The following is a 27652-nucleotide window of genomic DNA, read 5'->3' on the forward strand; positions in this document are numbered from 1 at the left end:
AAGCAGGTGTGCTGCGGCGTAAGTAGACCGACATGAAGAGAGACCCGATTACCACGAGAAGGCGCGTGTGAAGCGGTGGTGCTCATGAGAAGCGCTTCCCGTGGGCAGCGCTTGTGAAGGGACACACCTGTACGCTGCACTGCCGATCCGGGCAGCATTGCATGTGTAGCGTGCGTTGGAAAATGTGGCCCGACTATTACTAACTGATTGAACAAGCGTGGTGTGAGCGCGCACAAACAAACATGAATAGATCACACTGAATGACTGCAGACAACGACTGTCAAAACGCTGGCAGCAAGCGCATACGCCGCAGCAACGGGCGAAGGTACGTGCGGTCTATCGCTTCAACGGAAACTGAGCGGCGAATGCATGGCGCATAAAGGTCAGAGCCGTGTGGAGAGAAGCGACGGTGCGAGCGAGCGACGAGCGCGGTTGTTGGCAGAGTAGAAGTGCGCCCCCCCCCCTCCCCGCTCCCTCCGGCGCTGGCTTCCCGCTTCCTTGCTTGCGCGTGGGAGATTGAGTGCGTTCGCTCTCCGTGATAGCGCGCGTCCCCGCACGCTTCCGCTCGGGCATACGGCGCGCGGCGAAGATTTTATCTATACGGAACCTCACGGCGACGGCGACGACGATGGCAGAAATCCGGTTGAAGTGTCCATATAATTGCTATCGCAATGAAATGTAGTGCCGCGCAAGACGGAGTGTGCGGCGACGATGGATTCGCTATGGCGCCTGAGTAGCGCACGTCTTCTGTATGGAAACAAAGCGCTGCGTGAGCTGCATGGCGGCTGCTGTGAATCGCGCCCACGCGGTACCCACGCGCTGCCTGTCCCGATTAGCGAGGCGGTCGCGCCACACTTCGCTCCGTTTGCAATGTGCCGCACGAGACATTGTCCGCGCCGGCTACGCTACTCACAACGTTCTCTTCCTAACATAAACCGTGTAACTATATAACCATAATACAAAATATTGACACGCGAAATGAAAATACGTATAGAGCTGCGCTCAAACTTTGCATTACGAAGTATCGTAATTGTCAGCTAATTTTATTGCGATAGCAATTATATGGACACTTCAACCGGATTTCTGCCGTTGCCATCGCTGTCGCCGTCGCCGTGAGGTTCCGTATAGATAAAATTTTCGCCGCGCGCCGTATGCCCGAGCGGAAGCGTGCGGGGACGCGCGCTATCACGGAGAGCGAACGCACTCAATCTCCCACGCGCAAGCAAGGAAGCGGGAAGCCAGCGCCGGAGGGAGGGGGGGGGGGGCGCACTTCTACTCTGCCAACAACCGCGCTCGTCGCTCGCCCGCACCGTCTCTTATCTCCACATAGCTCTGACCTTTATGCGCTGTGCATTCGCCGCTCAGTTTCCGTTGAAGCGATAGACCGCACGTACCTTCGCCCGCTGCGGCGTATGCGCTTGCTGCCAGCGTTTTGACAGTCGTTGTCTGCAGTCATTCAGTGTGATCTATTCATGTTTGTTTTTTCGCGCTCACACCACGCTTGTTCATTCAGTTAATAATAGTCGGGCCACATTTTCCAACGCACGCTACACATGCAATGCTGCCCGGATCGGCAGTGCAGCGCTACAGGTGTGTCCCTTCGCACGCGCTGCCCACGGGAAGCGCTTCTCATCAACACCACCGTTTCACACGCGCCTTCTCGTGGTCATCGAGTCTCTCTTCATGTCGGTCTACTTACGCCGCAGCACACCTGCTTACTTAATCAGCTCATGTTTACTACAATTCATATTGCTACCAAAGCCGCTCGCCTTACTTCGTATGACATTGCTGTGTTGCTATCGCATTCATTGCTTCGCCCTTAGGGCGAAACTGTGACATTTTTTTGCATAAGAATAACAACAATAATAATGGTATACGCTCGCACTGTCATAGTTTTGCAGCGTGCATAATTTCATAGTATCGGCTCTCTCCAATATAAATCTTGTGCATGTGGCGAGCATCGTACTGATGCTCTTCAAGCCCTTGCCGCAACTAAGATATTCACGCAAATCAGATATCGCTTTTATTTCTTCTGCATAACCCTAAATATTTTTCTTCTTTCTTTTTCTTTTTATTGAAAATAGGATCACGATTTCGCCAAAAATGACGATGGCAAAATTGAGGCCGGGGAGATGTTGGATGGGTTAGAACGTCACAAAAAAGAAGGAAGAGTACCAGGGAACCATGACGTTGTGTACCTTATGACCGGGTAAGTAAACAACGAGCATAATATTTGTCTGTCTGCGTATTTGCATTCTACGATACAAAAGAAGTCGCAGTTTCACCGGAAAGGCGAAGCATCGATTGCGATATCAAATTAGCACCGAGCCACACGAAGTAAGGATAGTGTTCTTATCGGTCGTATCAACTTGTAAACATTCGCTTGCTAACTAAATTAACAAGCATGGTGTCAGCGCGCACAGCAAACTATGAACACTTCACACTCGATTACCGCGGACACTGGGTGCCAAAACGCTATAGTGAGGAAACGCGGCTGCAGCAGCGAGCTAAGTGACCTTCGTGTTGTCTATCGGTTCAGCGCAAACTGAGCGCCGAGAGCGCACCGCACGCACGAAGGTACGAGCCGCCGAGGCACCTAGACTCTGCCCCCCGGGCAGATCGCTCTTGAAAAACTGCCGCGCGACCGCGAAGCGCCACATGCGCAGTTGCAGACGGAAACGTTGGGTGCCTCGTGCGTGAGCGAAGACGGCGCGCCTCCTGTCGGCTTTCCTCCCTTTCGGGCGGGCGAGATTGAGCCGCGATCGTCGGCTCTCCCCGCACGCTTTTACTCGCACGTACAGCGTAGGTAGCATGGCGATCGACGGTGTTATCGCCGTTAGACTTTATACGGAACCTCAAGGCGACAACGACGGCGATGGCAGAAATGCGCTTGGAGTGTCCATATCATTGCTATCGCAATAAAATGAGGAAGTTTCCAAAGTGGCACATGCCTTTGCATTCATTCGAGAGACAACAAGAAAAAACAGTACTGGTTTATAGTTTTGAGCCTGGAATCCGTATGTTCTGATTTCAATTGTAGATTTTTAGACAAATTTTACCATTGTGTTGCAGGCTTGATATGATCACTTTTAAACGTGGAAAACTGAACAAGGGTATTTCAGGTAAGTGCTGCGTCTTATGATGAAAGAAAATTTTACGGTGAAGGCCTTGCTATTTTATATTTAGGGCATTAGGGAAAAAAAAAGACTAACGTTTGTTGAAAACATGATCCAAAGGCGAAGCGTTTTGACATCGACCTGGGGGCTCAAGAGTATTTTCACATGTAACCTTGGTGTGACGCAAATATTGAATTACTGAGTAAACACTATCAATTATTTCAACAGTATACCCCATCAGCGGCTAGTTTCCATCAACGGTGGCTAATAGTTTCCGCTCCTAAATTATAGAAACTTCAATGTTTCGCGTGCTTTACCTACCGGATATCCCGCAAGGTGACAAGAAGAGCTTCTTGCAGACAAGGCATGTTTACATAGCTGTGCAGCGATGTTCACCGTGACTAGAAGATATCCCGCCCCAACGCTGACGCTCCAGAACATTCACCCCGCTCTTTGCGACAATCGATGCTTTCGGCGGACGGTATCTTGTGATGGTTATGCGCTAACACAACGAATGAAAGAAGTGCGAGCGCGTCGAGCTCGACGCGGCCACTTGCCGCAAGCGTAGGTGTGTAGTAGATGTACAAGACGGCTGCAGACACCCTCTTTTCAGTACAGTCTGGTGCTGTTTGTAAATGGCAGACGGCTTCTTGCCTTAGGGGAAAGGGTAGTGCGCCAGAGAAGAAACAGAGGTGCTAAGAGGCAGGACACTGTACAGACGACGTTTCCACGTTGCATAAGGCATACAGCCTGGCTACTGAATATGTGCACAATTTTCCGACAGGACACCCAACTTCCCACGGTGTCGGTTCGAAACTAATGCGCAAACTAATGCGCAAAGTTTTCCCTTAGAGTAAAACAACTTTGAACTTATGCACAGAATTAGTAGCCACGGTTTGTGCGCTACTGCTGAGAAAACGCAAATATTGGGAAGCCTAAGAGATGAATAAATTTTGAAAACGAAACTCTCTCTTTCATTGGTTCATTTTGGAGCCAGTTCACCTAGTTGCAACTAATTAGGCTTTATATAGAAATGACGAAAAACAGGGCGGACTTTTTTTTTTCTGAGCACAGCGTGCTTTTGGCCACACAGCGTTGACACTTGTAACATCAAAGCGTATACTCTACCGTTTTCTTACAGTTTTTAGACAAACAAGTTGGATCTAATATCATACTAGTAACAAAAGCAGAACGACGGTGTCCAATAGGGTGTAAACTTGGTCGATTTGGTTGATTTTAGTCTTAACGATTCCATTTGCGCTGCCATTATAACGAGGCTGACAACTTTATATGAGGACCCTACCAGCAGTGAAGCAGCGCTTTACAATCTGAATGTACTAGTCATGCTTGATACGGTACGCATTATCTGTTCTGATTTCAAAAATATCTAGCTGATAAAAACAAAATTTTAAGGATCAGGCGTCGTATTATGGCTTTGCCAGTATCTTAGCAACAAAGGTTATGCTGTTATCGGAAACACATCAGATTTGAAAACGGAAAAATTAATTACTATTGTTTTTGCGCACTCTCTATTATAATCAAAGCATAATTAATAAAAGGGAGCACGATATGAAAAAAAATATATATATCTATCAGCGCGTTGTCAGCAGCGTAAAAAATTTAACAATAGTCATTCAGAACCTGTAGGATCGTTAACTCCTTAAAAGTAACTAAACACTAATGAACAAATAACGATGCTCAATGACGCAGGATATGTTTTTCTTGCTTCTTTGAGGTTTGCCTAAGCAGTACGTAGCGCGTCTTCTAGAATCAGAAACCTGATTATATCACGTCCTAACTTAAACCTAAATTGTCACCTTCATAGGCAGGTGGCCTAATTATTTCTCTTACCTGATTATATCACGTCCTAACTTAAACCTAAATTGTCACCTTCATAGGCAGGTGGCCTAATTATTTCTCTTACTGTAGTTTACGAACCGTGTATTATAACTGAGTTCTGCAAGACTAGTATTATCTTACATTTTAGGACGTGCATATTTGAGCAACGTCTGCCGTGAAAGAGGAATCGGCGAGGGTGAAGACACGGCCCCTACCTACTCCGGAGTCAATACGCTAGGCCCACGAGCTAGCCCATTCGTAAGTATATTTTGCCGCGGCAACAGTGCGAACATAAGCTGCTATTTAAAATTGTCATGTCATTCCTTTCCGCAGGTTAGGGTCACCTCATGACGAAACCCCAGAGTGTCCGTGGGCCGAGGGATATCTTATGAGTTACGTGGACGGAGGACTAAAGAAGTACAAGCTTTCCGCGTGCAGCCAACAGACGATTAGACAAAATGTGAAGTAAGCAGTGGTACATAAATATTTTTGAAATGATATGTGGCCTTGATTAGGCAAGCGAAATGTTCACGACATGTAAATGAGCTGATTGTTTAAATCAATAATACAAGGAATCAACCACTGTCAAAGTAAATTGGTCAAAAGCAGCATGGTCAATAATCTTGAGAGTTACCATTAAATTATACGGTTCGAACACATATCTCAGGCACGTGCACCCGGCCATGCTTCACTTCCAAGTCTCGTGTTCCCTCCCACAGCTTGTGCAAGTTTCCGCATTCGCCTCGATGATTGGAGTACGTGAACTCCTGACAGCGCATCAGCATCCCGATGCTTTACCCGCGGGCGATGCAGCATTTCGAAGGTGAATTGCTGGATCTTGGTCATCCATTGGGTCACCCTTCATTTAGGCTGAGCTTGTTGAAGATTGTGTGTCAAGGCTTGATTGCCAGTGATAAGCATAAAAGGATGACCTTCTGAGTGGCTTTTAAAATATTTTAGGCTCAAGACAACTGCGAGTGCCTTCCGCTGCGCTTTTGCGTGTCCCGTTGATAAAGAACAGTGTTAGTTCCATAACGTGAAGCGTCAGTATGCAATTCGACAGGCAAATTAAAGTGCTGTAGTTTGAGTATAGGGTCTAGGGAACTGGTCCTGACGGGTTCAACATAGAAACGTTCGCATTTCTCTGACCATATAAAACGAGCATCTTTTTGCGTTGAAGCTGTCAGGCACCTAGTCTTTGTAGCGTAGTTTTTAACGAACGCTCTGAAGTGTCTTGCAAGTCCTAAGAATACCCGAAGAGACTGGAAGTCGTATGGTTTGACGAGTGGCAAGATGCATTGCACGCTTTCCTCCTTGGTGCTCTTCGTGCTTGCATCAAAAATTATGCCGAGGAAAGCACCAGTGGGGCAAAGGGCCTCACTTTTCTTGATTTTAATTTTCTATCTTACTTGACTATGTGCTTCAAGGACTTTCGATAAAGGGATCACGTGGTCATCCGTTTTCTTTATTTATACAATACTGGAGGCCGCCTTTTAGTAGGCAATGCAGGAGTGGGTACATGACGTTTACGAGTTCTTCGTCCATCAAGAAAACATTAACGATAAAAACGATTACTAAGAAAGGTACATAGGCACACACTAAAGTTTCTGCGGAGCAAATCAGGAACAAACAATACACAAACGCGTTACATTCAAATCCAAAAACAGAAAGCATCCAAACGCATACCATTGAAAAATAACATGAAGCACGCCAACCTTATAGGCTAGAACTTAATGCAGATAAAAATGCATCGGGTGATGATAAGGTGGCCACATCATAACATAACTTGTTCCAGTCGGCTATCGTTCTTTGAAAGGACAGCTTGTATGCATTGGTTCTTCACGGAGACATTACAATTGTTTTATCGTGTTTGTGCCGAGTTTGTCGTGTTCTGTTGTGCAGCCTATAAGCATAAAATTCTATTTTGGTATGATTATTAATGACGACAAATAACGTATTCAAACGGTCCATTTTATTCACGAGTTGACAAGTGCATGATTATATCATCAACGTAGACATTTCAGAAGTTTCCTTAAAATGTTTTATAACCGAATTATTCTTTTTTTGTGACCAATCATCAGAATTTTTGCACGCGAATGGTTACCTCCTGTATATGTCATAGGGAAATGCTGTGAACTTCTTCGTTTCTTCTTTTATTGAGACTTACCAGTATCCTATACATAAGTCGATTAAGAAACATTCACAGCCCCTGGTCTCATCGATCATTTCGTCCGTGCGCGACATTGTAAAAGGGAAGAGTTCCATTTGCTCGTTAATAATCGGTGGTCCATGCATAAGTGAGTGATCCGTCTTCCTTGGGTACGATAGTTATTGGTGAAGCAAATGGTGAAGTTTATGGTCTAATAATTCCACAATGGAGCATTCCTTGGTGCTCTTTCTTAAGCCACAACTTTTTCTTTTGACTTCGACTATACGGCATTTTTCTCACAACGGACATATATCGCAACCCTAATGGAACTTTTATAGCAATTGTAGTTAGTGGATATGTTCCTATACATATTTGTTCTGGTAACTTGGACTCAACATTTTCGGAACATGACACCATTCTTCTTGTTTTCTCGATGATTGCTCGGTTTCTGCTTTGTTCATCCGTAGTGATGAAGTCATTCTACAATATAATTATCTTTAAAAGCTTCATGTCAGGTGATGATAAAATAAAATCAAACACATCCTCAGAAAATGTCAGACACTTTGTCATCATATCGTGGTCTCTGGACGGAACCATTGCGTCTTTCCATCGTTTCAGCTACGGCGAGATTTCGTCATAGTTGTAGACTGGAACTGTTTTTCCCGTGTTAATGTTCGCCTCGTCTATAATACTTACATTTATGAGGCTGATTGATGCGCCAGGTGCTACTAGCTCTGTCATTTTCCAGCCATTTACAAGTGTATGTAAAAAATGCTTGCCTTCGCGAGAAATACACGCTGGTTTTGTTGATTGCTTCATTGTCACTGCATTATGACTTCGTAACTGCTTCCTCGCATTCGGTCGATTTCCTTTGCGAAATTGCGGCCTTGCAGTGATACATGCATGGTTACTCTGTACTTTTATCACGACCGATTCGTCTATCACCTGCCCTGCTGTCGGGCATGTACGTGGTTCCGACAGCAGGTTATGGGTCTGAGAAGGTGACATAAATTAATAATTGGAGAACGTTATCTCTAGTGGAAGGCGACCTCATTTGGACTTGTTCCCAACATTCACTTCTCATTCTCAACATCACAAGTGGCACCGCTTAGGACTCAGGAAGCATAGGTTCCGCTATTTGCAACAGCCAGCGCTTTATACAAAAGTAATTCAAAAGACCCTCATCTTTCTGGTTAAAAGCGACCACCTTGTCGCACAAGTCAAGTGCATTTCCTCTAAAAGCATACAGGAAGCTCTCCATCCATACTTTCCACGCCTGCTGTTTGTGAGCTTTTATGCGAAGGTCGAAACATTTTTTAGCATTTCCACTAAGGTACTTACACATGTGAAACACGCGATCAATGTCACTGGACCAGTTGATGTGTTCGCAAGTGTACTCATAGAAGTTGGGCTATGTAGTGGTGCTAGACGAAATAGCGTAAAATGGCTCAGGTTCCTCTGGTGATTCAGCTGTTTTGTAGTTCGCAAGAGCACAAGATCTTTCTGCTGCTGAATTTGTTCCATTCGTAGGCGAAGTTGACACATGCCTCAGATAGAGTAACGGAAGACGAAGGTGCGCTTACTGTTGCATTGCAGTTAACAGGACGACCTTGACTTGTCCACAAGCCGAGATCACGTAATTCCACGCTGACTCTTGCAGCTTTTGGCTTGTGATAAATAGCTGGCCTCCCGGCTGTGTCACGTGGTAGTTCATCCACATGTTCAAGTTAGTAGCCGAATGCACCAAAATTAAGAACTCCTCGAAAGCTGGGAGTCTTCGAGCATTTATTAGGATAACTTAGTCGCTATATTCTATCTCTCTCTTCTGTCTTATTGTAGGTGTAGATATAGATAGAGATCCTTAGAAAGTACTAGCTTCTTCCCTTCCATAATAGTCCTGGTATCCTTCTTCATCTCCATTTGCTTCCGCTCCAGACCAGGGAATCTTATATACAAACATATCCTGCGAGATACGGGGCGATGGACGTGAAACTTTCTTGGACATGGCAAAGGAAGCTTCAATTTAAAATAAAAGACATGAGCGTTTCGTTCAAAAGACTCGTGGGCTTGTTGACTGTTGGGCTAGCACTGTGTCTTGGTCCCGTTTTGTTGTTCTACGTGCTTTCTTGCGCTTTGCATCAAGTCAAGCTTTTCGTTACTGTGCTGCCTCGGGGCATTATCATAATCATGAGCAGCAGCAGCAGCAGCCTATTTCTTATGTCCGCTGTAGACCTCTCCCAGTGGTCTTCAATAATCCCTGTCTTGAGCTAGCTGAATCCAACTTGAGCCTGCAATTTTCCTAATTTCATCACCCGTCCGTTTTTTCACTTCGTCCTCGCCTTCGCTTCCCTTCCCTTGGCACCCATGCTATAACTTTAATGGTCAATTGGCATCGGCACTACGCAGTACATGGCCTGCCCAGCTCCATTTTTTTCTCTTAATGTCAACAAGAATATCAGCTATCCCCGTTTGCTCTCTGAACCACATCATTATTTTCCCGTCTCTTAGCTTTATTTTGCGTGATGATGGTGATAGTGCCATGATCTGTGATAGAAGCAAACGCCTTAGCAAACACGTATGTGAGTTATAGGTTCGTCAAATTTGCGGTGAATCAGCATGTATTTTGGCGCATGCCACTGGATTAAACAGACGAGGGGTGCCTGAAAACATCGCAGACCACCCGTGAAATCTTTTTTGCGCGGTCTTGTTTTGCAATGAAATATGTTATTCAGTTATCTGAATGGTCTTATGAGCAATCTGGATTTATTTTGATTTTTTTGCTTTCAAGTACAGTGGTTTAAAGCAAGGTCGCGAAGCTGAAATATAAAAAGGGGGAAATACGCAAAGCGAGCAGTCAATAAATACCTTTCTAAAAAAGGACTGACACCACAAGAAATTTACAAGGACCTGCTGTAGACATTAGGGGACAATGCTCGTTTTTATGCTATGGTAAAAAACTGGGGTGCCGATTTCAAGCGAGGCCAGACGTCAATTCAAGAGGATGCGCGCAGTGGTCGTCCCTCAACAGCATGCACGGATGAAAATGTCCAAAAAGTACAAGACATTGTAATGGCTGATCGATGTGTCACACAACGGCACATTGCCGAACGCGTGGGCCTATCAGTGGAGAGGTTTGCCCATATCCTAACACAGCTTCTGAACATGCACAAAGTTTCGGCCCGATGGGTGCCCAAACTTTTGACATTAGAGAACAAACGTCTGAGAGAACTCCACTCCGCAGAAAACCTGCAACTGTTTGAAGCTGATATTAATCTTCTTCTAAGAAATTCGTCACAACGGATGAAACTTGGGTGCCTGACTTTCGTCCTGAATCAAAAGAAGCCTCGAAACAGTGGAAACATCCCGCCTCCCCGCCCCAAACAGGCAAAGGTGGTTCCATCCGCTGACTAGGTTATGGCACCAGTGTTCTGGGATTGCAAGGTTGTCATTCTCCTGAAATTCCTCCCGAAAGGTCATACCATCAATACTATGCAGCTCAGATTCGTCGTCTGAGGTCGGCAAAAAGGCGAGGGATGCTCCGGAAAGGGGTGCTCTTTCACTAGAACAATGTGTCAGTTCACACATCGGCTGCTGCAATGGCTGTAATTCACTCCTGTGGTTTCCAACTGCTTGAGAACCCGCCCTGTTCCCCCAATTTGTCTCCCTCGGACTACCACCTGTTCTCACAGATGAAAAAGCACCTTGGTGGAACTCGTTTTCCTTCTGATGAAGCTGTCATGGACGCCGTAAAGTACTTTTTGGAGGAGCAGGATGAAATGTTCGACCAAAGTGGAATAATGAAACTGGAACAGTGATGACATACATGTGTGCCCCTCAAGGGAGACTATGTCGAGAACTGACTGTAAAATTTTGACCCACGGTCACTGCTACGTACGGGTCAGGCCACGAATTTTTGAGGCGCCCCTCATACATAAACTCTCACTAGAAACTTATGCATATAGCCCGTTTATTTAGATTGCAAATAAGCGCACAGCAAGCACGTATATTACGTATACAAGTGACAACCAACGTTTTATTGCAATACTGTGAAGTTTGTCTATCTCAATCGAATATTACGTTGCAAGAATAATTACGGCAGAAAAATTTTCCGGTAACACATAACAGTCAAACTTAGCCAAATAGCTTGGTCAGAGCATTTCAATACTGAGTGATATAATTGAAATAATATTACGATGAGCCATACTTAGAGCCCAATATTCAATGTGGTCATACATATTTATTTTAGGTACAATAACATGTACGTAAAAAAGATATGTGGACTTTTAGGTTCTTACTCAGTGGGCAGTTTAGGGACGAAACACGGAAATGGCAGAATTGAGCCTGCAGTGTCCATGTAATTGCTATCGCAATAATATGAATTCAGCCTTAAAAGGTCACTACAATGGTGTTACGACATAAAATGTGCTGATATAGCAGTAGCGCGTTAAACCAACGCTCTGTGGGAAGACTAATCATTTGCAGATAACTGTCCACTCTTAACTGACAGGGTTTGTATTTTTACAATCAGACATCAGCTGGTATTTTAGCCTAAAACCAAAGAATTTCAATACAGGCTCTAAATTGGCAAAATTGTTATCATGTATATGCCTACCAGGGCTTGAAATAACGTTTCGTCAGCCAGCGTTTTTTATGTTATTACCGATATTCCTGAGAGCACGTTCTTCTTTCTCGCAGAAAACTTTCGCAAGAATGCTTTAGTGTCCTGAGCGAGAAGAACTATATGACCGACCACAAGAAATTTCCAGGACAAACAGTGCGAGCGCAGTATGTCTGCAAGAAGCTAATAAAGAAACAGGCAAAAGGAAGAAAAGTCTTCGCACAAAAGGTGAGATAACAAAAACAGCAAACTTTCTCTTAATAAAACGCTCATATGTTGCACTCAATGGGTTTCGATAGCACGTCCATAAACTCTCTCCTGGTGACCTCCTATTCTTTTAAAAATCATGCTGGTTTTAACGAACTGTCAAACTCTCGCCAACCACAGCTGGATAAGAACCATGAGCTAACAAAGCAAAAAAAGAAAAAAAGTTTCGCCATCAGCTTGAAGTAAATTTTGTACTCCAGCTGTGTGAATCAAAAACAGCTCTCCATCAGCAGAACGGACCATCACGACTTGTCTGCGGGCTCATTGATACCAGAACTACCCCCTCACCCTTTATTCCTAATCAAAAAGTACTGACATGTATTTTAGATGTACATAAACTCTGTTACACGCTTCTGTGACATAAAATGATCAGACTTAGCACGTATTCAAAGCTGAAATGCATTTATAAAGCATTGCTGTGTGATAAAATGGATTGCGATCCAAATTCATTGTATGATGATGATGATCATCATCATAAGCCTATATTTATGTCCACTGCAGGACGAAGGCCTCTCCCTGTGATCTCCAATTACCCCTGTATTGCGCTAGCTGATTCCAACTTGCGCCTGCAAATGTTTTGGCAGGAGTGAATGGCTGTAGCACCGAACTCTAAATTATTTATCTGAAAACTTCGTACAGATGCACTCGAAGTGAAAGCATGAATGAAATTAAGGGGACTATTTGTATCGTGGGGAACACTGCTTCATATACCGAAAACCCGAAACCATAGAGATTGTCTTCCTGAATTGCTGGAGCTCTGAAAAAATATTTGCCTCTGGATGCCCATGCCATCACGTCATCATCGGTGCACAAAGATGATGATGGGGCCTGCCTCCTGATTCTGTAATGTTGCTTGGTTTTCAAGAGATAATTTATTTGAAGGAAGGCAGAGAAGTCGGCCTGAGCTAGCATGCTCTAGCCTGCTACTCAGCACAGGGGGAGGGGGAACGGGGACATAAAGGCTGGATGAGGGGTAATGATGACATAGAAGAAGGATGTACAACGGTAAAGGCAAGTTCAGCATCCTCGTGGCTATCAACAAAGTCCAACAAGGTCATTCAAACGTGTCGTCTACCTTCCAGAGCATGGACGTAGTCACGAATACAATGGAAAGTTCACAAAAACTCGCCGCGAAGAAGCTTGTGTATGGGCTTCTCCTGTGTGAGCACCACAGGTGCCAAGCAAGGTAATTAAATTATGTGAAGAGCAGCGATCAGCAGCTCCAGTACAGCGAGGACAATCACGCGCATTGATTCTAGCAGGCATTTCAGCATTTTTTCAACGCTTTCTTGGTCATTCTTTTCAGCTCCTTGCTTGCCTATAGGATTATCGGCTTTACTAGCCCTAGAATCCACTTCTTGACGTAGAGGAACACTACGGCATGGTATCGTGGGCGTGGTGGATCTACTGGGTAGCCAAGGCCACTCCGTGTCTGTGCCACCCAGGGCCGACGAATGTGCGCCCTGTGCTCTCGGAGATCCTGAATTTGCTGTAGGCGCGGTTACCGTCCTCGATGCCGGCAAAGGCAGAGGTTGTCGAGGCCCCTGCGCCCCACAATCCAGTTCTGCTTGGTTTTCAAAGCATATGGAAGGAACATACGGTTGTTTATCACGCCGATATTAATGTACAGCCAATTTCGAGAAATTTCTCCAAAGGATCGCCAAGTTTGCGTAACAGTATAAAGTAAGAGTGTTATTCGCCGAGTGGGCTTGACAGTTTTATTTATTTAGATTTGTTTATTTGGCATACCCTCAGGGCCATTACGGCATTATAGAAGTGAGTGGCTTACAAGCAAAACGGGTAAATTCAACAAACTGGAATTAATAAGGCAAAACAATATGTTACGCGAAGGACGAGTCAATTAAACGAGGAACTATGTACAGATTATATTTACAGCAGCGGTTGCAGCACCGACCGGCTGGATTAACAACGCGAGTGATGGCGCCCGCGTGCCTCGACCAAATAAAACACGCGTTTAGCATAATCCCCCGGCGGCAGAAGCGACGTCTCGGAGCGTCTAAATGTCACCACTGGGAGGGTCATACTTCTTCAGTCGTGTAACGTGCACGAAATCACTGGACTGGGAATCAGATGGGCACGTCAGGGGTGATTTCGTAGGTGACAGTAGTCACGGCACGAAGCACTCGGTATGGGCCTGTGTAGCGAGACAGCAGTTTTTTCTGACAGGCCGACCTGATGCGACGGAGACCACAGAAGCACCAAAGAACCAGGCGGGAAGTGCACGTGGCAAGACAGGTTCTTCGAATCTGCATCAGAGGCATCCAAGCAAGCAACTTGGAGCTGTAACGAAATCTCAAAAAACGCACAGTTAATCACGATATACCATCGCATTAGCAACTGCAGTGTCACGGAAATCAAGGAATCCATTTCGTTGCCCTTACATCTAGACTGTAGTGTACCCACACTGTTATTGCATTTTAAAATATTTAACAGACTTATTCCGTGTTCCACCATTCTTCCATCAGAAAAGCTCGTTGTGCTTGTCAGCGTTTATATAGCCTAGTTAACGTGCGTCATCTTTATCCGCGCACTGATATGCGTATGTGTGCCATTCACAATTTTGTGTGGCAGCATAACGTTACAATGGCCAAAGAAAGTGTGTTGTACTTGTTCATGACCAGTGTATTTTGTTCCATAGTGGAAGCTTGCTATAAATGTTTGATTATTTTTCTTTTGAGTACATTTTGTTTTTTCCAAGATGTTTATGCGTATTTAAAAGTTGAAGTTCAAGTACTTCCTACAACACAGACACTTCAAACTAGAAGTGCATTCATAATTGCCAATACACAGGAAAACTAAAGTTGGGAACTATATAAGGGCGATCTTTTGCTTTTAGATATTTCTGGGGCCAAAAAATTACTAATTCTGCCGATAATTGTGCTGATTACTGTAAATACCCCTTCATGTAATGTTCGAAAAGGCTTTGAGGCTAACTGAATGCCTAAATAAACAAATTCAAAGAAACAGTCGACGGCAGGCATTCATGTGTAATTTGGTTTTGGTGCAGACTCCAGATTGTCAACTCGGCTGCTGCTATCACGATTTTGGTACTACCACTTGCTGGCGATACAAAAAACTGGATGGTATGTCATGCATGCCTGGCAAGGTGGGTATCTTTCTCTCCACAAATTTTGCACAACTCGTGATTATGGTTTTTTGTGACAAACACACAATCAGAAGAGTCAAATGTCTGTATTTATTTTCAAATACTGTGCTTTTGAGGAAATGCTTTTGGCGCGGCACAACAATAGCAGCATCACAAAACGAATCATTTGCCACAAGGATGCCTAATCTACACAGCTTATCTGACATTTTAATCACTTTCGCAAGTTAAACCAGAGAGTAGCGGGGCATTCTTTAAGTACAGCTGAGATAAGCAATATCTTCTCTTTCAAGAAAACAATGCCCCCCCCCTCCCTGTGAGGCCCACGTTCATTTCTATGTCTAAAGTGAATGCTATTGCTACAGCACCCTCTGTATTGCTATCGCCACTACATAAAGGGGCTGACAACCAATTGCTATGGTACAGATGTTTTAGCACAACGGAAAGCTTACTGGTCTGAGTGTCCAATTATGCATTGGTAACGCAGAAAACACCGTGGAACATTTTTTAATCAGAATTTTCTTATCTGTATGGAGGATGCAGTCATGCTCAAGAAACATGCTGGAAATAGGGATAGCTAAGCGCGATAGGGATAGCTAAGCGCGATAGGGATTATACGGCTGCACTGGTGGAACGCAGGCGAGAAGTCCGACTCTTGCTGTAAGAAAGTAATATTTTGTTTATCAAGCCGATGTTCCGATGTTTCTTTCTTTCTTTCCTTCCTTCCTTCCTTTGTTCTTTCTTTCGCGTCCCTGGCTCATAACCGCACGTGCCTGGCTCATACCAGCATATGCAATGCGGGTATGCCCCACATGTGAGTTTTTGCGTCACTACAGCGCCACCGAAGCTTGTGAGCCAAAACACGCTTCGCTTGGAAAACGTTGGCGGTGGGGAGTTTCTAACCTACGACATCACGCTCAGAAGCTGAGTCTTTACTGGGCTAAACACGCACGCTTGGAGAAAGTGCATATATCTGAACCATATGAATGTGTTGTACCAGCAGTACAAAAGAAGTGTCACAGAAAAGTTTCTATGAATACTTGGTTGGAAAATTTTGTGATGGTGGTTTAAAAGCCATCTGTAGGGCATGTAGAGCCGACTTGGAGCATTGCAGGCATCAAGAAAATTCCGATTTTACGAAAATGCAATTCCAAACAACCCACATCCTCAATGCGTTTCTGTGGTCGCGGGATGCGCCTTCCGTTGGGGCGTTCCTTCACCGACCGGAATGCCACCGATCTCTGAGGGCTCATGCCCTTCACGTCGCGCAAGACAGACAGATAAGCAGTCAGTTATTGAGAAGGATGATAAGGAGTGATGAGGGGTTATGTGTGTCTCATCGTGGTGATAATTTTTCGACGCGGTAGGATAAGGTGCTAAAGAGCGATGACGGCTTATAAGGGTCGCGGCAATTTTGATAAAGTTAATAAGCACCAATGAGGGTTGATATGGGTAGGATCACGTTCGATAAGTTTGATAAGGACAGATAAGGGTTGACAAGCATTGAATCGATTGCAATAAGGTTGATACCGGCCGATAAGGATTGATAAGGCTCGGATAGAGTCCGATAAGGTTGATAACAACCGATAAGAGTCGTATCTAGTGCGATAAAGTTGATAACGGCCGATAAGCCTTGATAATGGTTTTTAATGGCCTGTTCAAGTTTCATACCTGTGATAATGACACCGTGCTGCATGCAGATGAGCAAGTGGCACAAGACTTACGCAATACTTACGCAATTCCCAGGGAAGTTTATGTGTAAATGTTTTCATGCGACTCGATGACAAATTTTTTGCTTCTTTCAGACTTGCAAGAGAGGAGTTTGTGGAGAACACGAATGGGCTGGCTAAAAAAATGTGCTTTTCTTAATACTGAAGTGAAAATTTGGGATTCGGAAAGAAAATAAAGAAGGTGCATTGCATTATTATATTTTGGCGCATTTCATTGAGACTGGTCTGGAGCAAGCGTACGGACTGCTTAACTGCTCCCACAGTTTCTAACTGTGGGAGCAGTTTCTAACTGTGGGACCTCTTTTTGTATATTTTCTACTGCATATATGTACCTACTAATGAAGCAATAAACTTGAACTTGAACTGTTTCTTCATAGAGCTTATTTCGAGTGACGTAAGTTATCAGGCTTTCGCGATTGCATAAATGTAATGATGTTATGTAACTTACCACAGGACAAAAGCGTAACAGAGCAACCTACTAATTCATCGATTTCTACATGTATGCAGACAGCATAATCAGTAAGAGAATCAATAAAAATGATTATGTGCATGTTTACCTGGTTTTGTACGCTACTGACCGACTTCTGTTGAGGTCTTCAACTGTATCCTAATGAAATGAACGCAATAACTGCACATCGCGAGGAATAGATTATGCCGCCAATGTCGCTCTTCCTTTTCGGTCGCAAATTGTAAAGAACAATTTGTTTACTAGTTTGTTTGCTGACCCGAGTGCGAAAGACACTTTTTTTCTTTTTCAACTTCATTTCATACTCGTATATGCTAAGGCAAAACATGCCGAATTCAATGTTCCTCGTGCAACACTGAACCGAACTATACACCGCGCTATGGCGTCAAATTACTAATTAAAGTTAAGTAAGTAAAACAAAATGAACTACGGTGTCGATTGGACAACAGCCGAATAAGCACGTCTCTAAGAGGTTTTCGCATTTTACTTGGCCGCAGAGTTCAATCTTTTATGATTTGTGAAAGACACAATGCTTTAATCCCCGCTAGCCAAGAGACAGGCCGCTACCTTTGGTGTATCTACAATTCGATGCTTTTATGTGTTTATCCAGGGTGCATTCACACACCGAGATTTCTTCAGTTAAAACTAAATATTGTAACGGAGTAGTGAGCCAGTGTGACTATGGACAAATACGATTATTTGGCGTGAAGAGTGTGCAGCTCGTTGGGGCAGCCATCTTGTGTACGCAGTGTTGCTGCAATTTGAATATACCTTGTAAATACACCTACCCTTCACTAATTCTGCCCCGTGGCATTGTGGGGGAGGCGCGGGGCAGCGCCAAGAGAAACGGAGCTCCGCAGTGGTCGTCGCGGCGGTATTAACATCATGACGGAGGAGGTGGGGTCTGCGCCAGTGGCGACAACCCCAACCGTTGTCCGGCCGTATCGCCCAGAAACGTGCTGCGGCACGGATAACGTCGACGTGGAAGATTGGATCGCCATGTATGAGCGTGAGTACCCACAATAGATGAGATCCAACCGTAATGTTTGCCAACCTGGTATTCTACTTGCAAGGCACGGCGAGAGTGTGGTTTGATGATCACGAAGATGAGCTCGCGTGTTGGGAAACGTGTAAACAGAAGCTGAAGGACTTGTTTGGCCGTCCATTCGGGTGGAAGAACGCCGCTAAGAAAGCCTTAGTGACTCGTGCGCAAACGTCCTCGGACTCGTACGTCGCTTACATCCAGGACATGCTTGCTCTGTGCTGTAAGGTTGACAATGACATGTGCGAGTCGGACAAGGTCGGGCATGTTTGGAAGGTTATCGCTGACGATGCTATTAATCTGCTCATGTGAAAGAATTGTGCCACAGTGGGCGATATTGTTACAGAAGGATAAAAGAAGAAGAAGATTGTGAGACGCTGGCTGCTGGGTGTTGTTGCTGGTTAGCCATCTTGACCACAGTAACTCTGTATATATATATATATATATATATATATATATATATATTGTAAATACATTCTGTCTATACTGCCAATATCCCCGTAACATATTGGCGGGAGGTGCTGGGTACCACAGCTGGAAACGGAGCTCCGAAGTGGACGTCGCATCACCATCCCCACCATGACTGACGGTGAGCACGTGGGATCAACGTCGTTGCCGCCTCCAACGTCACCGTCGCCAGCTACATTCGCTGTTCCCATCGGCTGTGGTTGTGCCACCCAAGGATCCCAGAACTTTCTCCAAGACCGATGGCGCCGACGTTGAAGAGTGGTTGGCTATGTACGAACGCGTGAGTGGACTCAACAGATGGGACCCTACGCTTATGCTAGCTAACCTGTTGTTGTACCTAAGAGGCACGGCAAAGGTGTCGTACGAAAACCACGAAGAGGAGGTAACCAGCTGGGACATATGCAAAGAGAAGTTAAAAGAGTTGTTTGGCAAACCAGCCGGCCGCAATGCAGGAACTGGCCTCCCGTGCCTAATCCCCCACGGAATAGGCACGGATTAGTCTCGTACATCCAGGACGTGCTGGCGCTTTGTCGTAAAGCCGATCATGACATGACAGAAGCTGCCACGGAATCGGAGCTGTTCTTGCCCAGCAGCAGAATGGTACCGAGTGCGTGATAGCTTACTCCAGCCGCCTGCTGTCACCTTCTGAGAGAAATAACTCCATCACCGAGCGGGAGTGTTTGGCTTTAGTTTTCGGTTGTCGCCAAGTTCCAGCAATATTTGTACGGCCGCACGTTTTCGGTCGTTATAGACCACCATGCCCTCTGCTGGCTGTCTTCCATCCGGGACCCGACAGGACGGCTTGGTTTCTGGACTTTGCGGCTACCAGGAATTTTCATTTCTTGCCATCTACAAGTCTGGTCGTCTGCACAAGGACGCTGACTACCTTTCTCGTCACCCCGTGAATCCTCCTGATCGTGTGGCGCATGATCCGGAGACCTGCGTGATGGCTTTCACTGACATTAGCGACATGCGCGCTGAACAACAACGCGACGAATCCTTGCAGCCCATCATCGCTGGAGTGCAATCTGGCAGCACCGACTGCACGTGCTGCATCCTCTACCGCCGCAATATCAACCCTGGGGGCCCTGAGTTTCTCCTTGTCCTTCCTCGTCATCTTCGACCCGTTGTTCTCGAACAACTTCGCGATGCACCGACGGGGGGACACCTGGGAGTTTTGCGTGCATACTACGACGTACGACGCAGGTTCTTCTGCCCAAGTCTCTACGCTCTGTGCGTCGTTATGTCTCAACTTGCGAATTGTGTCAGCACCGGAAGAAACCTACCCTGCCACCTGTCGGACGATTCCATCCAATTGAAGTTCCCTCTGAACCTTTATATCGCGTAGGCCTTGACCTGCTTGGCCCTTTTCCGACGACGACTAGAGGGAATAAATGGATCGCTGTCGCTACCGATTACGCGACACGCTACGCGATAACAAAGGCGTTGCCGACTAGTTGCGTAACTGAAGTCGCAGATTTTCTCCTCCTCGACGTCATCCTCCACCACATTGCACCTCGACAGTTACTTACAGACCGCGGCCGATCGTTCTTGTCTCGAGTTGTCGACGACCTCCTCCGCTCTTGTGCCACAGAGCATAAGCTGTCCACCGCCTACCACCCACAAACGAACGGTCTTACGGAACGTCTCAACCGAACACTCACAGAGATGCTGTCGATGTACGTCTCCGACGATCACCGTGACTGGGACGCCACGCTGGCCTACGTGACATTCGCGTATAACTCGTCCCGACAGGCCACCGCAGGATATTCAACCTTTTATCTTTTGTATGGTCGCGACCCGACATTGCCATTTGGCACCATCCTATCTTCTGTGCCACAGTGTTGCAACTGACTACGCTCGTGAAAAGTCATCAATCGCGCTCACATGGCGCGTCAAGTCGCCCAATCTCGTCTATTGGCATCGCAGGATGTACAAAAAGAGTGCTATGATCGGCGCCATCGCCATGTTTAAGTTTGCCCCAGCTGCTTGGGTGCTCCTTTGGTCCCCATGTCGTCGTGTCGGCCTCTCCCAGAAGCTTATCTCTCGCTACGCAAGGCCTAATGAAGTCCTACGTCAAGTTAACGAAGCCAATTACGAGATATCGCCGTTACAGTTTGATCCGTCCGCAAGTCCAACGCCTGTTGATATCGTGCACGTTTGGCGACTGAAGCCATACTTTGCTCGCAGTTCTTCGCCTGACATCTACTGCGTGTTGTTGCTGGTCAGCCATCTTGACCATATAAACTCTGCTTCTATATATATTGTAAATACATTCTGTCTATAATTCCAACATCCCAGTAACAATATTATCAAAGAATGCCAACGCTTTGAGCAGAAAGGAGCCCCCGCATTGCAACGTCTTTCGTCGGTTTCGCTGAACACAGCTGCGACTTCCTCATGCGAGGATAGCAGAATGGAGCTTTCCTCTCCTCACTTTGCTGTCCAGATAAAACTTGACTCACGTTATTTTCGACGGCGTAAACATTCCGGCGTTGATAACCAGTGGTGCGCAACTTTCTGCCATGAGTGCCCAATTGCACCGCCGCCTTAACGAAGTCCTCACAGCTGCCGCATCTCGAACCCTCCGTGTCGCCGATGGAGGAACGCCTACCGTGCTCGGAATGTGCACTGCTCGCGTCATCATCGAAGGGCACTTTAACACTGTTTTGTTCGCAGTTTTGGAACAGTGCCCTGACGACATTATCCTAGAACTAGACTTATCATCTCATTCCGCCCTCTGTGACTGCGCGTCCGGTGTGACTAAATTGCAACTTCCCCAGAACTGCGACATTCCACAAGAGACACAACCGCGCTTATGATCCCTCGATCACATCCGCCTGCCACCACAAGCCAGCAAGTACACTACTGTGGCCTCATTTCCTCCTGTTGCTGAAGGCGTCTATGTGGTGTGTCCCCAGTGTTCACGTAATGCTTGAAAGGAATGTCGCCCTTCAGTACACCCTACTCACTGTTGCAGACAACCGAACCACATTCCCTCTCCTCAACTTTAACAAATTCGCGCAAATTATCCCGAAAGTCATGTCGCTGGCCGATATCTCGCCTATCGATGACTGTGAGTATATCCGTATTAGACGCGGAAGTTCCACCATCATCCGCAGGCAAGTTCGATCAGTCCAGTCCTGCACCAGACGGCCTAAGCAAGATGATAGCACCTGACCTTCTTCCTAGGCAGGCTGCTGACATACGTCGCTTCTTGGACGCTTATCGCGACATTTTAGAGCGATAGCGCTACTACTCAGCATAGCGATACACTTCTAGTAAAGAATGCATTGCTACATGGCAGATGCTGCTTTGTTCCGTGTAAAACCAAATTGTTCACTATGCAAAAAACATAAACTCTGTAAGATGCATTCATCGACCGGTAGGATGCCGTTCTCCCCTGTGGTTTATTGCATAGGACTCTTAAAAAGGAACTGCTTAGTTAATCCTCGTTGTATTCGGTACCTTCGGGTAGAATATGTCGACGGCGTCCTCCAAGATTTCTCCATGCTTTTAAGTCTCCACAGTGTCTCGAAGACTAGGATTACTGTACGAACGTGCAGATATTATTGTATAATCAACAAGAACTATCTTGATTGAGCCTGTAGCATATTGTCACGGGGTAGTGACGGTCAATAACACAGTAGGAAAACTGTGAATGTCGAAACTAATTCTTTATTGGGCGAACCTGGGACGCTATAACTTAAAATGATTCCAAACTGTTCTGATTCCAAACTCCTGACGTCAAATTTACGTAACCACCAACGCAAGCATCGGGTGGTGACCCAGCAGCGTTGTCTGAACAACCCAATCATACACTCTCCTCGTTTATAGGAGGTCAATTTTGTTCGCTTTCAAAACCAATAACATTGTCTACACTCAGTGATTTTTCTTATCTAATTGGCTGAGAAGAGGCGAGGAGCACGCTCTAGTGGAGAGGGTTTCAATGGGCCTGAGCCAGCACAGTGAAATAGATAACCGCATGAGGAGGCCTGGTGCCGGCTTCTCCGATTGGTCCGCTTCACCTTACGCTTGCGGTGGCTGGTCCAAAATTGCGGCGGCGTGCAACGGAAGGATATGAATGCCACTAAAACGGATCCTCAGCAAGTAAGAGTTGGCAGATCGATGTCGTACGCATGCCTAAAGGGTTCGATAACGTTTTACTACCACGCAAAAAAAGGCTTATCATGGGCAAATAAATACATGCTCACCGGCAGGTGTGAGTAGCGAGGGCCTGAGCGATCGGCGGGCAGCCATCTTCTATTCCTTTCGGAACGGGGCAGTCTGCGGCTATTCAGAAAAAATTTTCAGTTTTGTTCGGCATATTAATGCGTTTTTTTTTTCGCGTACACTTACTTCACTTTGACGTGGTGAGTTTTCGCGGTTTTGTGAGGTCGCGTGACAGACAGGCGAAGTGAGCGTAGCCAGAAAACATTGGACCAACAGCAGAGGGCGAATGGTGAAAAGGCGTCAAATCAGGAATGATTATTTTTCTTTTGTTCAGCTTAATCATGCATAATCAGTGTGTACACGCGTTATCAGATGGGGAGCTATCGCGGTTTTCGTGACGTCGCGTGACAGATCGGCAAAGTTGGGAGCGGCCCGAAAATGTTTTGACCAATCATGGAGGCTGATTGCAGAAATTGGAATCAAAACTGCTTGGAATCATTTTACGTTATAGCGCCCCTGTGCCCACAGAAGCAGGCTACACTCAAATCGCAAAGATAGCGGCGAACACAGTCGGCGATCGTCGAAAATTTCATCTGCCGGTCAAGCGTGTCGGCTTTTATACCCGAGTCATCCAGAGTAATCGCTCATGCCCGCGTGTCTTCCAGAAAGTACTACGCAATTCGCGTCGCACGTACCATCAGATTACACAAGCTTCGGTGACAACAGACAACGGATAGAACCATCGATAACATTCGAGTAAGTTACAATCATGCAGGCGCGTCTAGCGCTGAGCGATAACATTACGTTGTTAGTGGGTGAAATGCAGTCCCCGAGAATAGGCTAAATAAGCACACGTTCCAATATACAAATGAGGTGTTTAAGGCACAAGAACCACCCGATTGGATGCCTCTCTTGGATGGCCTTGTCAATTTGAAACACATGTAATACGTGATTCATTATGATTTTGTTGTCGGTGATGTTGCTGAATAGTGAATAAAGAAAAAGAATGAGCGTGCCCTAATGGTCTTTTTTTTTAATTATCGGGTTTTACGTGCCAAAACCACAATCTGATTATGAGGCACGCCGTAGTGGGAGACTTCAGAAATTTGGACCACCTGGGGTTCTGTAACGTGCACCTAAAACACACGGGTGTTTTCGCATTTCGCTCCCATCGAAATGCGACCGCCGTGGTCGGGATTCGATACCGCGACCTCGTGCTCAGCAGCCCAACACCATGGCCACTGAGCAACCACGGCGGGTCCCTAATGGTCAGAGAGCCAGCGCCCCCACTCACAGTGAGCCACCACTCACTCTGATTGGGGGCGCTGGCTAACACTTCCAGGGTTATTTCTAGTTGTAAAACATAAATACCCCAGAAAGTGGATAGGAAAAAGGGCGCCGCGGTAGCTCAATGATAAGAGCATCGCACGCGTAATGCGAAGACGTGGGATCGTTACCCACCTGCGGCCAGTTGTTTTTTCATCCATTTTCTTTTTTCCAATAAATTATCATATCTTTAATTCAATTGGTAAGTAAAGTAATTCCCCCTATGTTGTCCTTGGTGTCGTTTGTTTGTTGGCTTCTCTTGATATATATATATATTGTAACGAAATGAGAGACACAGAGACAGCACCCGTTCCTGGGCCAGCTGTTGTATTATCTGCCCACCTCTTCTTCCTTTACCTCGCTCTTCAGCCAAGCAGCCAAGACACGGTGCCGTACTTCCACATCACAATATATATATATATATATATATATATATATATATATATATATATATATATATATATATATATATATATATATACGTAGTGACGTCACCGCGCTTTCATATACAAAAGGGAGCTCCATCTAACAACTCATTCAGTTCATTCTAAGACTGCCATGGGTAGACAACGGAATTTAAAGACACCAGAAGAACAGCGTGAATAACAATGCTCGACCATGTGTGGTGTTGGATATAGCTTCGCTGGACATTCACGTTCGCAGGGCGGGATGGCGGCATATTTTTTTTCATGAGGAATGGTTACGCAAAATTTGTATAAGTTATACTAATCCGAATCCAAACTAACAGCTGGGCTTGTCTTTGTGGATCCATTTTTGAGAAATAATAATCAAACAGTGGAAGAAACAAGGACGGACGCTTGTATGGCTCGTCGTTTTCTAGGTCCTGCTCTGTGTGTTTTGCGGTCTTTTTTTTTTCTCAATGGATGTATATGAATACTTCGATTACTTATGGCAACAAGCTTTTGAGTTATCTCATGTCAAGGCTTGTCTCAGCATCACGTTTTGCCTGATGTCTCCAGTTGATGAAGCATAAATTATGTGTCATATAATTACGCTTCAATTTTCCTGCCCATTTTTTATTCGCCGTAAGACGTGCTGTGATTTTTACATTCTGGGCAAAGTAAAAATTGCAGCAGCTTGACCGCAATTCAATAACAGAGCCCTGTGCCTGTAAAATCAGGTGGCGGGGCGCTACGCCGCAGGAAAGGGTTATGTACACTCCCACTACTCTTGCGCTTTCGTTCTGCACTTCATTTTCTCAGCAGTTCGAGTGAAACACCAAAATGGGAAAGGAGGAAGGGCCGCGAGAACTTCTATCGCCATTTTATAGCGATGCCTTCCGCTCGTTTCTTTGTCACTCTATCAGCTACCGTTCACAGCCGGCTTATCACCCTGATAACGCGTATGTGCCTCGTTCTGACCATATACGAAGCGCGAACTGCTAAAAAAATAACAGCATATTGAAAAAGCTCGCCATTGGCTAGCGAATGTCACGTGGCCTTATACTGGTGGGAAGATAAGCATTGTAGGGAGTGGGGGGGCGCTGCAAGCAGTCGTACGGGTCGGATGCCCGTGCATATCGCTCCCGAGATATTCTTGTTTCTTGCCTGGAATGTTTAGGGGTACGCCCCCGAAAATAGAAGCGACACCACTATCGTGCTCTTCGACGCTCCTAAGCACCAAGCCGGCACGAAAAATCGCACTGACAGCCCGGATACACCCGCTGCTGATACCAGCATGGCAGACGAGTCATCTGGAGAGATTCCGGCGATACCGGTGTCCAACCCCTACTGCGTCCTCCGCTCTGAAAAGATGGCCGGGAAGAACTCTTTCGAGGTAGGACCGAATACCTTTAATTCAGCTAAAGTAGCTAATAGACCCAAGGTGTAAGATTAGGCACTGGGTGGACAGCTAGACTAGTTTGTTTTCGCAATTAGCGTGGCCGTGTTTCTGATGACCAACAGAAAATCGGATACCTTTTGCATATGTCTCTATCTTTGGAACCTACTGATAATGTAAAATGACAGAATTACGAGCAGAAATAAGATGCGTTCACACTTGTTTTTTCTTTGTAGAGGCACGTTTTCTGTATTTTGGTCGCTTCATTCGTTGCGCAACGGCCGGCGCTTTCGCTGTTATCGCTTCGGCTGCCATTCTGTTCGTCTGCTCTTGGCGCTCTCGGCACACGTGCACGCCTTCGTCGTATGCTCTGGGCTGCAAGGTTTTGTTCCTGCGTCGACCAGTGTTTCAGCCATGAAAGAAAAAAAAAACACTGTCAGCCCTTCCAGTAGGGTGGAGATGGAAGATCAGCGAAGCTGTACTATGGTGGGAATTATGTATTTCCAGTTATGACTATTAAGATCTGATGGTGTAATTGGTTATTTCAACTATTAAAGAATAAGAAATATGTCCAACGCCATGGCAATGAAAACATATGGGCTTATCGTCCTGCGTTCTCCACTGGGCCGGATCATGATAGCGGCGCAACATTGCTGTATTTCTGTAGGGCGGAAGAACAGAACTGACCCGAGGGTGAGGCAGGGATGCAACAGGCTGGAGTCCTGCGTTAGCCAGCTCTTCCCTCACGACGGCTTGTATTAAAGAGACTGTCAGTCGGGGATCGTCGGAAGGGCGTGCGAAATAGGAAGGTGGCGACGCCGCCTCAATTTCACGACGCACGATGCGGACAATGCTATCGGTGGTCGGTTGCTGATTGGTCGGCTAAACGTCCGCGCAGGACGATGTACCGGCCGTGTTTGGAAGCCGCATGAATTGTTGGGAGATACGCCGACTCTTCAGTGCTTCAAAACGCCGGCATTCCTTGATAATGTCTTCAACGGTCGAGTAGTCATTAAAGACCAACAAGTTGAAAGCATCATCAGCAATGCCTTTCAGGACGTGACTTACTTTGTCCGCCTCGGTCATGGTGAAATCAACTTGGTGGCAAAGGGCGATAACGTCAAGGATGTACGACACGTACGACTCGGTAGGAGATTGGGCGCGACAGGACAGATCTTTCGAAGCGGCGCTCTGGCGGCAAATTGGTTTGACAAATAGGTCACGAAGCTTCTGCTTACATAGATCCCAGCTGGTCAGCTCCGTTTCGTGAGTGTCAAACCAGACGCGCGCTGTCCCACTGAGGTAGAAACCGACATTAGCAAGTGTCACTGTCGGGTCCCACCGATTGTTGGTTGCGACGTGCTGGTAATTCCTAATCCAGTCATCAACGTCGACGTTGTCGGTGCCGCAAAAGGATCCTGGGTCGCGGGGTTGGATCAAGATCACTGGCTGGGGTGCCGGTGTTGCGGTTGACGCAATATCCCCGCCTGTTGACATTGTGGAACTTGCCAGGACACGTCCTCTGTGGAGTTCC

General features: G+C 46.0%; 1 protein-coding gene across 1 annotated transcript in view; it reads left to right on the top strand.

The window, feature by feature from the left end:
* The window catches only part of LOC119463928 (venom metalloproteinase antarease-like TtrivMP_A), a 143225-nt gene extending 126149 nt beyond the window's left edge, over positions 1-17076 (top strand). The window contains 8 exon segments of the mRNA XM_037725414.2: positions 2085-2209; positions 3073-3122; positions 5104-5192; positions 5194-5213; positions 5289-5420; positions 11800-11950; positions 15018-15116; positions 16919-17076. Coding sequence (XP_037581342.2) covers positions 2085-2209; positions 3073-3122; positions 5104-5192; positions 5194-5213; positions 5289-5420; positions 11800-11950; positions 15018-15116; positions 16919-16963 — 711 coding nt within the window. The 3' untranslated portion in view covers positions 16964-17076.
* Positions 17077-27652: the final 10576 nt, after the last annotated feature.

This window comes from Dermacentor silvarum, chromosome 9, assembly GCF_013339745.2.
Source record: "Dermacentor silvarum isolate Dsil-2018 chromosome 9, BIME_Dsil_1.4, whole genome shotgun sequence".
Lineage (NCBI taxonomy): Eukaryota > Metazoa > Arthropoda > Arachnida > Ixodida > Ixodidae > Dermacentor > Dermacentor silvarum.